The 15,876-nt window shown below is 41.0% G+C and overlaps 1 protein-coding gene across 7 annotated transcripts in view; it reads right to left on the reverse strand.

Annotated features, from left to right (window-relative positions):
• Nucleotides 1-9,381, reverse strand: part of LOC138110518 (N-acetylated-alpha-linked acidic dipeptidase 2-like) — a 36,906-nt gene extending 27,525 nt beyond the window's left edge. For 6 of the 7 annotated variants that reach the window (XR_011150973.1, XR_011150974.1, XM_069015539.1 and 3 more), the window contains exons 1-6: nucleotides 9,279-9,381; nucleotides 7,655-7,766; nucleotides 4,538-4,724; nucleotides 2,862-2,963; nucleotides 1,902-2,027; nucleotides 1,036-1,222 (exon numbers count right to left, since the gene is read on the reverse strand). Coding sequence is in view for 5 of the 7 variants with exons in the window: in XM_069015539.1 (XP_068871640.1) it covers nucleotides 1,036-1,222; nucleotides 1,902-2,027; nucleotides 2,862-2,963; nucleotides 4,538-4,724; nucleotides 7,655-7,766; nucleotides 9,279-9,366 (802 nt within the window). In the remaining 2 variants the exon portion in view is untranslated. Of the gene's footprint in view, nucleotides 1-177; nucleotides 278-1,035; nucleotides 1,223-1,901; nucleotides 2,028-2,861; nucleotides 2,964-4,537; nucleotides 4,725-7,654; nucleotides 7,767-9,278 lie in introns of those variants that run through there. The other variant, XM_069015558.1, reaches the window with a different exon arrangement.
• Nucleotides 9,382-15,876: the final 6,495 nt, after the last annotated feature.

Consider the following 15,876-nt stretch of genomic DNA (forward strand, 5'->3'; position numbering starts at 1 on the left):
CCAAACTGGAAACACTTCTGAGCAGTGCAGCCACAAGCATATATGCCTCTTTTTAATTCTTACATCAGTTCTCACATACTGCTTCTAGGAAACCAAACTGTAATGACAGAACCACAAACCCAGGAATGCATCTGCACAGCTGTGCAAAAGAAGTCCCCAGGCTTGATGCAAGCTTACATTTGCAGTCCAACCATATTATAACTTCTCCTCCAGGCTGGCTGTGGGGAAACCAAGCTGGTGTGTGAGGTGAAGATGGCACCTGTGCAGCTGGTTGACAAGGTGCAGAGGACATCCACAGATGCATTTACCTGGGTTGAAGATAGGCAATGTCCCTCTGAGTGTGGTGGGCTTGGCACACACACTCTCACCTGGTTTTAGGTTGTCTTACACCCCCAACAGTGGTCACACAAGCCCATGAGCTTTCCAGAAGGACCCCTCTACAGCCATCCCATCAGCAGACAGCACTGGCAGGCAACTTAGTTCAGACTGAGTTTCGGATGCCAACAAGGACAAGACAAGCACATGGTGCCAACTTTTGAAAGACTCCGGGCTACTATTATTTTTGCTACAGGAATTAATTCCCCTTAAAGAGGATTTTAAACTGGTTTTCTGCTTGGAATTTATGATCAGCAAGGAAACATACCTCCATGTAAAGCTATTAGCCCTCATTGATGGTGGAGTAAATCTAGTTTAAACTGGTCCTCTTGAGAAACACAGATATTTTAAAATGGCTATAAATTCTCAGTCATTTTCTGCTGCTTCAGAGTCTGTAAACCTACATACGCTGCTTTTTTAAGTGTCACAAGGGTGGGACCATACAAAGATTCTGCTAGAAACTTTCTTCCCCTGCCTGAAACCAGTTAGAATGACACAGATAGAACTTGCTATATAATAGAAAATTAACCACTGTCAATAATAATTTCAAGCAGCTTTTTTCTCTGCATCTGTACTGAAAATAAATGAATTTCTAGTGACACACTTTCAGCACCAGTTTATAAAGTACTTGATGGCCCAGGCTACAGAACCTTCACTCACCTTTTGCAGGATAACCTGGTGTTAGAGGGTCCCCAGCCCCATTCAGGTTTAAAACATTCCCACGCTGGGCTCCTCCACCTGGAAGGTTCCAGCCATTTGGATAAGGATCTACTCCAGGTGCACAGTAGTCAGCAGGGTCTGAATAAAGTATGATCCCTTGGGCTCCTGCTAATATGGCATTTTTAACCTGTGAAATTATTTGCTTTTAAGATGAGACTCTTTTTTTAATGAGCAATAAATCTGAATGTTGAGATTTGCTTCCATGCAGACATAGTTTTAGAAGATGAGTATGTGAAAGAGTGAAAATTACCCCAGATTCAGCAGAAGGACCAAGCACAGTGAAATACAATATGTTCATTATTTGTGTCAAACCTTTAGTCATAGCTCAAGGCTATGAAATAAAGCACAGAACATTAAACTGAGGCACAAAACCTCACTCATGAAACTGAGGCAATGTCCCCACTGCCCCACTATCACAAATTTTGCCAGATTTGTTGTCTAAAGTCAGAAGAGATAGTTTCTCAGCTTCTGTGCATCAGACTCCTTGTCAAAACGCTACTATTTCAAAGTACTGCAGTTCTATGGATGGCAAGTATCAAAAGCCTTGGCTCTACAAACTACTCAGTTGCCTAAACTATTCTCTTGCAAGAACTGCCTAGGGAGTTTGCAGTCATCTCTGTCTCAGGAGTTTAATACATTCATCTGGTTTTATTGTTTTGGAAGTTATTCTTAGACTGCAGTCACAATGGATACATTGCAGGCTTCCTTCTGCTCATATGTTCCAACAAACAGCCCTCACTGCTTCCCTCAAGCTCTACCATGAAAGTGCCTGACCCACGGAGGAAAAATTAAAACACAACCCTTACTTTGTTTCCTCTGAAGATTTTCCCATATCTGGCAATGACAATCTTTCCTGTACAGTTAATTCCCATTTCACGCTCCAGCTTAAAAAAATCTTCTGTACGACCATAATTCACGTACACCAGATCTGCCTGGGCAGAAAAGAAAAGCAGCATCGTGGCAACTGGCCAGTGAACAAACAAAATACCCATTATCAGAAATACAGTTTCACTCTCAATGTATCATTGAGGTATTTTCTTTTTTTTCTTTTTTTTTTTTTTTTTTTTTGCATTTCTACAGATGAGATCCAGTGCCCATAAAAACAATAGCAAAAGATATCCACAATATTCTTTAGGAAGCTTTGGCTCGAGCTTCTGATGTTTGGATATTATCCCACACTTAACAACAGTCCTAGAAACAGGCTGGAAAATAAACCAATGTACTTTGCTAAACCGACAAACTTCTCTGGCTGTGACAAAGCAGTGGCATGCTTTGCATACACAAACACTCACTACTATATAATTTCATTTATTTATCCAATGCAGTGTCGTCCCTGACCTGCTTCATAATGAATTAGCAGATTAAGTGAGGAACTTTTGTGGCCTTTGAAGGCATTCATTTAATCTAAAATGCCTTCCAACTTGATTTAAATATTGCTACCTCTACCTGTGCCTTAAACAACTCCTCTACATATGACTGAATAATATGGAGCAATCTGAGATGTATCCTAAATTTTCCATCAAGAGGAAAACTTTTCACTTGTTATGTGATTCAGAGTTCTAGCAACTTAAGAAAGATCTTTTTTTGGTCAGAAAAGACTTCTAACCTTTGCATAAAATGTGGCCTATCTGTGCCTAAGTGTTCTTTAATTAAGACAAATGGTAATTAAAACTACTACAACAAATATTTTGAGAAGTTAGAGCAACTGTCCCAGAAAGTGTTTCAAAAAATAGGTAATAGTACCCTTACATAATTTCTTTTCTTACCTCTGGCTCTCCTTGTGCTGAAAAAGCATTATATGGTGGTAGTATATCAGTAACATTTTCATACCCCTGTGGAGGTGGTTCAAACAATGACGTATTGAAAACCTATCAAAAAAATAACAGTAGTCTTTGGTCAAATACTCCAGGCACAAATTCACACACTAAGCAAATGCTAATTATAGTTTAAACTAAAGTCAAAAGAGACAATTATTCAGTTTCTGTGCATCAGACTCTTTGTCAAATAATTACTGTTTCAAAATACTGCAGTCCTATGGATGAAAAATATCAAAAGCCTTGGCTTTTGCCAAGTTAGTTAGCTTCTTCAGCAGTTTAAACTATAATTTTCATAAATTGCTAGCAAAAATACAATTCTAACTAGCACACATAATTCAAACAAAAACACAGCTAGGGATCCAGAGCTGAACTTTTGTAATAGAATGCAGATATAAATACAAAGAGATGGATCACGTGTCAGAAGATGTTCATCAGCCACTGCCTAAACCTAAGGAAAGAAGTAACTGAAAATTGCCAAGAAGTGGGGACAGTGAAACACACCTGGTTCATCCATGCCATCCCAGGTATCTTTTGTGGTTTCTCCCACCTGTATTATTATTATTCTCTTCATGTCTCTTCTAGTAATGCTCCAGTTAAACGTGCTGCCTTTTATCATTATGTATTGTAAAACTCATGTTGCTTAAAGGTTCATGTCCACCTTTTGTCACCTTGTGAGATTATAGTTGAGACACTGTTACAGGGTTTCTGGAAGAATTTATTCATTCTTTCACCTCTAAGCTCATGTCATCCCTGAGCACATATTCCTTACTTTCTATCCTGTCTTTTCATCCTTAACTATATGCTATGATGCTTCTCTAGCAGTCCCACCTCCTCTCCTTGCTCAGGCTCCTTGTCAGAATTTACATCTACTTCTTTATTTCCCTGGGCATTCAAAAGGGAGAAGATGTCTATAGACTGACTAGTTCATTAGTATTTCCAACACTACCTTCGGAGACACCATGGGAAGCCAGTGGGATCAGGTTCAGAGCAAGGGAAACAAGGCAATACTACATAAAATTGACAATATCTCTGCAATTCCTTACCTCAGTATGTTGTGGAAGCAAATATTGTACAGATGTTCAAGCAGGGTTTGGATAGGTACTTGGAAGAGAGATGTAATGAGGGTCACTGACTGGATAAATACTTGGAAAAGGTCTAACAAGGATTTTTCAAGAGACTAATTGTAGCACATTTGGAAAAGCCCTGAGCTGAAAACAGCAGGACACTGGAAGAACTGCATGCCTGAAGTACATTTCTTTGTTCTTAAACATCCCTGTGCATCCACTTAAGGCTGTTTATGGAAGCAGGAGATTAGCCTAGATATATCCTTAAGCTGAACTCTTCTAACACCTTATGGTCTACTGGTGTTAACTGCAGCCTCACCACACATCCCTGCTCTTCTGTTATGAGGCACTGAGATATCAGCCACTCTGCTGTGTTTTCTGTATAGCCTGGAAAACCATTTCTAAATATGAATTCCCTTTGCACTGGATTTTTTTAATAATATAAAGCACATGCTGAGCTGAGTAGGTAGGAATACAGAGGAAGACACTTTTTTTTTAACAGGAAGTCACTGGGGTTTTTTTGGTTTTACATAAATATAGTTTTGTCATTGAAAAGATCACCTCATTCCCTTGATCATCAATTACTGAAATGTAGTTTGGCTGCTTTTCATTTGGGTATGAAAGAAGCACATCATAATTAACAAGTTCTGCTGAATCCAATCCAAATTCCTTCCACTGGCCTTGAATTTTTTTGGCAAGAAGAAGATTCTCTTCAGTTCCTGCGAGGTGAGGCAACTTGGTAAACGAACTAGAATAAAACAGAAAACCACTAGTAAGCAGCAAATGTAGAGAGATACAATAGTGAAATAGGATCAGTGTGTATAAAGCTAATGTTCAAGACACATTCCATGGACAGTAAGGTCTTAAAGTTTGAGCTGTATAACATGATTGCTCATTAGAGTCTGCATCATGATGTAGAAAATATAGTCAGAGCAGAGCATCTTTCCTCAGGCCTTAAAATAAGTCAGCTGAACTTTTCTCTTTGCATAACAGGAATAGCCACATCTACACACAAAGCAATGAAAATCGGTGTCAAATATTCAGCAAAAGAATATTAGCAGTATGCAAGAAGCAGAAATAAATATAGGAGAGCTACACATTCAGAAAGGAGTCTTCCAGAAAATTCTGGTATCTGATGATGGGTTTGTACTGTTGGCATAAAACGTCCTAATAAGTTTAACTTGAAAATCATTCCATTAAATTATCTGCATAGGTTTGCTCTTTTTTCTTAATCAGAAGCCTGAGTAACAAAATCCTTCTTAACATTTACTTCCATATCAGATAAAACACATACTGGTGACAAACAGTCAGGAACAGGATCCAGTCCCTCTGAACTACCCTAAAGAAATCTGTCTACAATTTGTTCGGCCCACTGAACAAGGAAGTAATGGTGAAAGCTCATCAGTCAGCCAGGTACTCAGCATCAGCTTCCAATTCCCAACAGGCTACTTGTCAATGGTTGCCCCACAGATGTCAGATACCAGCAATTAACATTAGCAAATACCATGATTAATATCACTTCAGCCTGTCATTTCAGACTGTTTTCAGCCCATGTTCTGCAGTGTGTACTTCCTCGGCTTCCAAAGGAGAATGATGTTCAAAGCCTTTTTGAAGTCAAGGATGTTAGAGCCACTATAATGCCTCATGCACGTAGCCAGTCATTTCCTGACAGAATGCAATCATGCTGATCACACAAATAGGAAATAAATGTTGACTGTTCCTAACTGTATTTCTGTCCTTCATGTGTTTGGAAACAGATTCCAGAGGGATGTTTTGTCACCCTTCCAGACCTGAAGCCGACCAGCTCACAGTCTCTCCAGGCTGTCCTTACTAAAAGAGGGGCACAGTATCAGCCTTTTTCAGCCACCTGCGGCCTCCTTCAATCATCAGAACTTCTCAACCAGAGCAACATTGCAATCATAATATCAAGGTCTTTCACATGAGTCCCACCTGGCCCCAAGATCTGAATGCATCCAGATTCTCTAAGTATACCACACCCTCCCTGCTGTTGCCATCCCCGCTCTTTAAACTGTGTGGGTATGCACCAAAGTCTGGGAGCAACCTTTGCCAAACCTTGTTGCTGGTTGTCTTCTTGCACTTTAATTCTCACAAGCATTTTAAGTACCTTTTAATTCTTTAAGTGTACTAAATGCTACATATGCCGTCAGGAAAAACACACATGATGGTTTTATTTTTCCACATTTTCCCTTCTAAACAGTTTAATCCTTTCCAGAACTATGATACCATGCTAAGACCAAAGTGTCTGCGTTTTCTGAGACTCACAGATTTTTTTCCCACTTGATAAAAGCAGATTTAGTACTGTGAAAAACTAAGAATATGGACCAAAATTCTCAAGTTCACATTTTTTATGCTTTTGACAAATTTTTTGGATAGTGTGTTAATACAATTTTTCTGCAGTTCCTGATTTTTATTTCAATTTAGGCAAAAAAAACCCCAATCAGCATGAAGCATTTGGCCCATCACCAAAGCAAGCAGACAAATGAGAAGCCATTAATGTCCCACAGCCAAGAGACTTTGGCATAATTACAGAGCTGTTTCATGCTATGTTGCCTAGATTCTCACTCAAACATAATTTTCAGGAACTCTGCAATCTACTGAAAGCAAGAAATACAAAATAAGATTAGGCCTGTAGACTTAAAAAGCTAATTGATATTAGGTATGAAATCTTTTGGGCTTAGAATAAATGTATAGAAATCTAATTTGTCAGTAATCCTTTGATGTTCTTGTTGCAGCTGCTGACTTACATGCTGAATACCAACACTTTTCTAACCAGAGTTGGCATATATTTACTTTTCACATGAATATATTTTTTCCTCTCTAGAAAATATAAATATATACAATAATGTGTGTTTTTTTCATTTTCTGTGGGAAAAAAAGAGGGTTTTTTCTATCCCTAGCATTTTAGATGTTTTGAAAGAACTGCATGGATGCACTGGGATGCAAAAAAGATTATTTACTAACAATTGCATCATGCAAACCTTAATCAACTGTACAAGCACACTGACCATGGACAGAGCCCTTTATCTCTGAACCAGAAGACAGGATATAATGGGATGTCAGAGCTCCCAATTAACAGCACATTATCCAGAATGGCCACACTAAAGGAAATATCAGTTGTAAGTATACATGCAACTCAGTGCTCTCTGCAAATCTGTAGCATTAATTTTTAACAGATTAATTTTCTACTCAGACTAGCTGCTCAAATGGAAAGTTTAAGGAGACACTGAGCAGATGATCAGTTAGAAGTAATTCATGTCAATCATTGTATCCCAAATACAGTAAAATCATCTCAGTCTGAAAGAAAGCAAAGGTATCTGATGTTAGAGCTTCAGACACTTGCAAGAAAAAAAAGGCACTCTTCTTTAAACCAAGAAGATGGGGAATCATGAAGACTGGTAAGCACTGGCAGTAATGCAGCTGAGGGAAGTACACTTGACAGTACAGCCACTTCAAAAAGGCAACTTCAAAAATGGGGAAGGGGGAACAGAAGAGTTGTAAGCCTCTCTCTTCTTCCCTCAGACATTCCATACAAACTAAATACTTCCAAAGCATCTTAAAAGCTCTGCTTTCAGAGGCCCTTCCTTGGAGCTGATGTTATCACTTTCTGGCTTTCTTGCCTGATAACATTGTTCAAAAAACAGGATGCACAAGGCTTACCGAAGAAATTTCCTGATGTTCTCTGCTTTCATTTCAGCCACAAGTTTCTGTCTCACACTTTGACGGACATCTGAAGAGTTGGGGTTTTTCTCGGTCAGTTTTGTAAACCATCCTGAAACACATTTGAAAAGTTTCCGACTTAGCAAGAATGTCCTCACATGTTTGAGCGCAGGTGCCACCTGTGGTACTAAACAGCTAAAACCACAAGGATGAACAGAGCTTAGAGCACCCTCTGTCAGTGTCTGTAGGCTCAGAGAAGTGAAGCAGAAAAGTAAAATATATTTAATTGACTGAAATGCCTAAAAGTAACATAATGAAAAAACTACACCCTAAATCCCTGGTAAATCCCCTTTTTAAGGCACTCGTCTCTCATTAATTTTAAACTATAGTTTGAATTCTCAATTAACTGTTTGCAGTGTGAGGTTTGAACTCCTGATACTCATGATGAATTTACTTTATATAGTTTATGCATATACTTTAAAACATATATGTTAGCATATTTAAATGGAAGGTCTAGGACTCAACAGCCACCCTGACAGCACTGTAATAGTTACAGACTTGGAGAAGGGTGGGTTTAGTCTATTTAACAATTAAAAGAATAAAGTTAACTGTCACCCAATCCAGTTTTAAAATGTTTATTCATTAACCATAAATAGCAGTAGGAGAGGGTATATCAACTGTATGAGCTTGTCTTAAGAAAATAACAACCAATAAAAAAATCCTTTTATTAATATAGCTAGACAATCCCAAACTGGGAAATATTTTGTAAGAAAGACAAATATATGTGCTGTCACATGCACAGTATATATGATCTTTTACACTTAAATACAATTGTAGTAACTCTCTGAATTGAAGAGTGATGCTTGATCAGACCAAAAATCCATTTTGCCCAGAGTCCTGTTTTGGAGCAGGGCCAAATGATGATGTTCAGGGAAATGTATAAGCACAGCACAAGTACCAGAAATTTGCAGCTCAGGGATCTCCTAAATTAAACTAATATTTTATATATTTAATAGCCCTCATAGATTTTTCTTTCATGCTTTAGCCTTAGGTTTGTGTTAAAACACAAGTTTGAAAAGGACCTGCAGTTTTAGATTTAAAATCAAATGCTGCAAGTGACATCAGAAAAGAATCTCTAACAAAGTTCATTGTGCATGATGAAAATTTCAGTAACTTGGCTGTCAGTCAAACTCCTCCTCCTCCTCTACATTCTACCCTTAATTTCTAAAATAGCAACTGAATAGGAGTATTTAAATATATCTTCAGTAAAAAACAGGAAATAAAAATTAAAAAAAAAAAATCTGGGAGATCTTGCAATCGCTGAAGTCTCAAACTCTTGTATTAATCTTTCCTCTTTGAATGCCTGGCTGCCTGTTTCAGGAATCTGCCAGTTCACCAGGGCTCATCCTGAGCTGAAGCACGGAGCCACTCTGTTCCTCACTCCCTAAAGACCGAAAATGCTTGAGAGAAAAACTTCTTAGAAAAGCAGTGGGACGAGTACTTTACCATGTTGCTAAAGAGCACTATAATCTCCCTGATGGTGAGTTAACCACAACAGGCGTTGCACACAAGTATGTGCAGGGGAAGGAAGCCGGGGGCTGAGCCCCTGGGTCTCTGCACTCACCTGTAAGAAAGCCCAGCAAGAAACAGCCGAGCAGCCCAGGGCACACGAGCCACGCGCGGAGGGCGGCCTTGCTTCTGCTCCTGGCCATACGGTCAGCACTGGCCGGCAGCTTGGCAGGCTCTGAGGGCTGGCAAGCAGCTGCCTTCCTCCTCCTCCTCCTCCTTCTCCTCCTCCCCTTTCCACCCACAGCCCCAGGGCTGTCCCTGTCTTCTTTGCTTCTCAACTCTCACGCTGCCTAACCAGCCTTAATCGCTAGGCGATGATGATACAATTTTCCAAATGAAAGAAAACTCTTCCAATTCTTAGCTTCACCCCACCAGACAGCTCCTGTGTAGCTGCATGTGTATCTTCTGTAACAAATATGTATCCAGGCTGTGTACCACGCAATGCACACATACTACTTAAGAGGCTAATTTCTATTAACTATTAGGAGTTTCTGGTTTTGAAAGTTCCTGTTTTAGGCTTGTTCACAATGTGTTCCAGTGGAAGTGGCCAAGAGATGAAATTAAGGGAAAACTTGTTTCCTCTTTACCAATGAAACACTGAATTGCTTCCCTTTTTAATCCATGGTAACATTAATCCTTAGCAAGGAATGTATACATGGAGCCGCTGAGAACACTTCCAGATATCATCCAATTTGCAACTGGGAAAAAATGCAAATTTATTTCCTGTGTTCTCTAGCTTCTTGCACTTAGGATTACAAGGTTCTCGAGATCAAGTTTTCCTAGTCTACTTTATTCAAATCCATCAGTACCTCATGGGGAAGGAAACAACTGCAGCCCAGGGAATAGTCAAAAAATACGTTCATAGAATCGTTACATTTTGCACAAACTTACTCTGACCTTGCCCATCACTCCCTGCTGCTGAGTCCCTTCATGGGGACACAGAAGCCAAGACTGACCTTTCTGGAACTGAGGACTTGCCAATTTGAGACCAGTTATATGGCTGAAGGCAGAAAAGCTTTTCCGAGAGCCTGGGATTGCTTCAAATTCCTACCACTCACTCCCAAAGTACAAAGTAGATACATTTTGCAAAAGAAACGTCAGTACTCCGAGTATCAAAATTTTCTTAAATACATTTTGATGAGTTGAAAATATTCAGAAAAAGCAGAAAAGACTGGTTAATGTCCCAATTACTTAAACTAAGGCTTTTCAGAGAAAAATTACACTACTTGGGTATTCTGCACCAGTCACAGCCACTGTCTTAAGCATAGGGCTGGATGTCTTTGTTCAAATGATAAACACGTCCAGTTTTGTGATTTTTTCCTGTCATTTCCCAACTGCTCATAAGCCATCACAAATTCTGAACAGCAATGACATTTCACACCAGCATCTGAATTGACATATACAAACCAGATGGAATTCCACCTACAGAATTCAAAAAGAATGAACATATTGATGTATTATTAGCATTTATATAGCACCACAGGTGTAGGACTGGCACATAATAGACAGCAAAGTGACAAGGGCTTTTGGAGATTACTATCAAAATTAGACCTCACATGATAATAACATCAGTGGAGGAAGAAGGCAAGAATAGCAACAGCAAGAATGTATGAAATGCATTTATTTCTATGCGTACGTCTTTTTAAAGTGACAAGGGCACTAGCAATGCTGAGGTTGAGCAACGAGCAGCAGCCAAGTGGCTTCTACCACTTAAAATACAGTCCTATTACTGTAAGTTGTTAGTTGTGACATGTTCCTACATGCCACGGATTGGCCACAGGTGGAGTATATTATGTTACAATTAAATGCAAGTGTAACATACAGTGTAAATCTGTCTTCAATCACATGCCCTCCACAACAAGGCCGAGGTAGGAAATAAGACGAAAAAGCTCATGGGTTGAAGTGAAGACAGAGATATTATCTGCCCATTACCATCATATGGTAATCTGAAAACAGATTCCACTTAGGGAAAAATAATTTATTACAACTTAAAATAGACTTGGATAGTGAGAAACAAAGCCAAAAATTAAGACATCTTCTCTCACAATGCAACTATTTTTTTCAGCTTAACTTTCTTCACTGACAATTTCACTGCCATAGGGTTACCATATGCAACACAGAGGCCATCCTGGGATCAGGCCAGACATCCTAGGGTATCTAAAGTGTGATAAGCCCCTAACTTTAAGCACTTGAATTATTCTGTACTGAGAGTGTTCGTTTCCTAACAGAAAAACAGCCAGTGCCATTTGGGAGTTCATGGAGTGTCCAAAACCTCTAGACAGAGCAAACCAGTACAGGGCAGCACTTGTGTCCAGCTCTGAGGTAAGAGCTGCAGGCCAGGTGAGACTTCTCCCAACACCTGAAGTGAAACTGCAGAGCCTGTTTTCAGACAACTGAATACTGCTCTGGGCAGCCAGGGTGCTCACCATGGCCTGCACCACGGGCTGCAGAGGAATCTCTGCTGACACTTGGAGTACTTCCTTCCACCCTTCTGCACTGACCTTGGGGTCTGCAGGGCTGTTTCTCTCACACATTTTTCACTCCTCTCTAGTCTGGCTCTAATTGCTTTTGCACAGTAACTTTCTTCCCCTTCTAAAATCTGTTATCCCAGAGGTGCTGCCGCAATCACTGATGGGCTCAGCCTTGCCCAGCAGTGGGTCCATCTCGGAGCTGGTTGGCATTGGCTCTGTCAGACACAGAGGAAGCTTCCAGGGCTCATCACAGAAGCCATCACTGTGGCCCCTTGCAGCCAAAGCCTTGCCACACAAACCCAATACTGATGGGGACAGACTTTTTAGTAGGGCCTGTTGCAATAGGTCAAGACATGGTTTTAAACCAAAAATGGGTGGATTCAGACTAGACATAAAGAAGAAATTTTTTACAATGTGGGTGGTGAACCACTGGCACAAGTTTCCCAGGGAGGTGGTAGATGCCCCATCCCTGGAAACATTGACTGTCATGTTGGACAGGGCTCTGACCCACCTGGTCCACCATTACTGAGTCCCCTACGGTTCTGTGGCTCACATGCATAAGCACACAGACACAGGGATGGCTTTAGTAATATTAAGCCGATAGCAAGGAGTTGAGAAGGGTCCTTGCTTAGAGTTCCACAGAAAGCAGTTTATTGCTATAACTTGTGAAGGGTTCAAGAGGCAAATGACCCTGAGCACGTGACAGCTCGAGCTTAAGGCTAACACCAGGAGCCAACCGGGGAAGCATAGCTGGGCTACATTACCATAACCAAACAAGGCATCCCGGGAGAGGCTCCTTTCCATCACCATAACCGATACGTCTTTGGCACCAGAGACTGTCTTACCAAGAACTCTCTCTGTCTCTTGAACCACAGGTCAATCAGCCACCACAGTCCACTTGAAGATGTCCCTGCTCACTGCAGGGGGGGAAAGGACTGTGGAAAATACTCACAGCTTTTTACCGGCTGGGCTCGTAGTTCAGTGCCTTAGAAAGCCTCGGGCAGCCTAGAGAGGTAGCACGGGCAATCTGGCATTTCAGTAGCTCTGAAAGCGGCAAGTGGTAGCTGCAAAGCTGAAACCACCAGTAGAAGCAAAGAGGCAAACAGTCTTTGGTTGCAAATCCTGCAATTAGAAGCTTTCAAACAGAGACAGAAACACACAGATGTTCGCAGAAAAGGTGCAAGCCAAAGAGGGTGGGCCCCCTCCTGGGCCCTTCTTTATTCGGAGAAGGGGAAAGGAGAGGGCTGGGGGTGGGCCCGGGGTGAGCGGCCAATCAGACACTGCTAAAGAGTTTGAGTTACATTTGGTTTTGTCCGCGCTTGGAACAAGGGAGTTCAGAGCACATGGCAGAGGCAAGTCCTGGCTTGTCTTGGGGAGGGGGAAGGGAAGCTCGGAACAGGCAGCAACAAAGGACTAGATGGTATTTGGAGGACCCTTCCAACCCAAACTTCTAATCTATGAATCAGCTTGGTGTGCTGTGGAGGCCACTGAAAAGAGTGACATTACTACACAAGAATTTTAGTTGTTCTCCTTGGATCATATCTGTTTTATATACAAACATTTTGAAATTGCTTGCTGACAGGTTGCAAAAGCATCCCTGAGTTATCTCACCTACAAACTCCTTGGAAGAAAACCAGCATATGAAAGCTGAGTAATTACTATTCATCCGGGTGAAACAGAAGCGAGATGAGGTCTGGTTGCATGCATACATACATACACACACACACACTACTCAACCACAAAGCCAAAGGCATCGTATGAAGTCTTACAAATGTTCCTCAGAATACCTGGAGTCAAGAGAAAAATGGACCTGACATGCGAGATCCAAAGTAAAGCATGTGCAAAGTCACATATGTGAGAAGGTGGAAGAAGCTGCTCCAACCAAAACCTCATCTCAGCCTTAGCTGTTACTGATAATCTCATTTCCTACCCAAGGAGTGACCTCAGAGCTCTTGAGATGATCAGTAGCCCAAAAGACTCATCTTCCTTTAAGTCCTTCCCTGGCAAAATCAAAGCCACATCCATCAGCCACCCTGTTCTTTTACACTTGGCTTTTCCAGCTAGAACTAAGGTATTACCAGTGTGAGATACCTCTACAAGGGCATTGCTGATAATAGCTGAGTCTTTTACTCAATTTTGAAAAGACACACTTTGATCTAAGTTTAATCAAAGGTTTGAAGCTGGAAGGAGATAAAAACCAACCCAAAGTAGTTAGAGAAATTATGCAAAACGAATTGTGAAAAGATTACAGGGTAAAAGGACTCCTTTTGTTAGCGCAGATAAGAAAAAAGGTCCAAACCATAAACTCCTGAATGCACAGTACTTCTTTAAATTAATATCACTTTTAGAATTATCAGGAAAATTATCAGTTACCACATATGCCTCATACTGAGTTCAGGAGTGGTGAGACTTGCTCATTCTGATAGTGAAAACAAGAGTGAAGCTCAGCTGAAGCTAGGAGCACTTGCAGGCAGCTACATACCCTCTACTCACTTAAAATGCATAAATCCCGGGTAAACTAAAAAAGCTCAAAGAATGGCAAGGATACACATGCCAAATGAAAAACTAGCATGCATTTTTGTGTTGAATGCATAATTATGCTATTCAACCAATTAGTAAAGCCAGTAATGGTACATGAAACACAGGACGAATGCCAGGGCTTGTAAATTGTAGGTTGTAGCTGCTCAGCAAGTGGGCCCTAAAGCTTTATATCTGCAGCAAGAAAGATACACTACGGTTGTGCTGCTTGACCTACTGTTTGACTAAGGGTTGAACTTGTGGCTTGAGAGATCAAGGGACCCTGGTCTGTGGGAAAGACAGCTCTGGCAGGAAAGTGGCAACAGGGGAATGCTCAATCGCAGTTTCAAATCAGTAGTTTCCTTCTGACTCTGCCAGTTGCACAGTCCCCTGAACTCTCTCACGGCCTCTGCTGTCTTCTATCGGATTAAAATGGTAGTAGATGTTGATGTCTTGAGTTGGAGTCTTTGTTATTTTGAACTTCAGGAGACCATTATCAGATTCCAACTAAAATAAAGTTTACATTGCTGACAGCTGACAAGTGCAGCTTGCAAACTTTGACCCCTTCTTCCACAGGAGGAATGTACCCAGTGAGGCAGAGAGAGTAAAGGACTCTGCACTGAATAGAAGGACAGTGCACTTCACATTAAGGCAATTCATCCTTGTCCTATCGAGCATATCCTTATAAAATATTCCCCTCCAGCCTTCTTTAGGCCCTTTAGGTACTGGAAGGTGCTCTGAGGTCTCCATGGAGCTTTCTTCTCTCCAGGCTGAACAGCACCAGCTCTCTCAGCCTATCTTCATGGCAGAGGTGCTCCAGCCCTGTGATTTAGTGGTTTTTCTGTAGACTCCTTAAAAAAGGCCTTTCTTACATTGAGGCCCCAGAGCTGGACACAGCACTGCAGGTGGGGTCTCACAAGAGCAGACCAGAGGGACAGAATCCCCTCCCTCAACCTGATGGTGAACTTCAACTTCTCTTGGTGAAGCCCAGGATGCAGCTGGCTTTCTGGACCACAAGTGCACTTTTCCAGGTCATGATGAGCTTCTCATCCACAAACACCTCCAAATCTTTCTCCCTAGGGCTAGTTTTGATCCATTTTCTGCCCAGCTTGGATTTGTGCTTGGAATTTCCCTGACACAGCAGCACCTGGCCCTCAGCTCCACTGAAGTTTGTAAGGTTCACACAAGCCTATGTCTCCAGCTTGTACTAAACAGGAGAGAGAGAACTTCTATTCCTGTATCCTGTTCCTTGCAGTGATTAGGGAACAGATTTTTTTTCATGAATGTTGCTGTAGTTTAAGTGTGACTACTTCTCTATTTTGTGTGGTCCTGGGCCCTGACATTGTATATTATCTGCTAACTATTAACAAAAAGGGCCCTAATTAAACTCAAATGAAACAATGCTATGTTTAGGCCAGAGATTAAAAATTATGTCTTCTTGACTGAAATAAAAAGTTCCTGAAGCAGCATACAGGTCACATAGGGAAAGATCTCCTCAATTTTGGAGTTTGGCACTTCAGTTCAGCCTCCTTAGAAATAGAAAAATACTGTGATTGTGTCCAGCTGGTCAACAGGAGCTGTTTATTGTTGCCTCCCTCTGCTTATCAATCTCCTGACTGCTGCAAACAAAATCCTTTAGGTTAAGATAACTAAACTAACCTGGCT

Source organism: Aphelocoma coerulescens, chromosome 1 (genome assembly GCF_041296385.1).
Source record: "Aphelocoma coerulescens isolate FSJ_1873_10779 chromosome 1, UR_Acoe_1.0, whole genome shotgun sequence".
Classification (NCBI taxonomy): domain Eukaryota; kingdom Metazoa; phylum Chordata; class Aves; order Passeriformes; family Corvidae; genus Aphelocoma; species Aphelocoma coerulescens.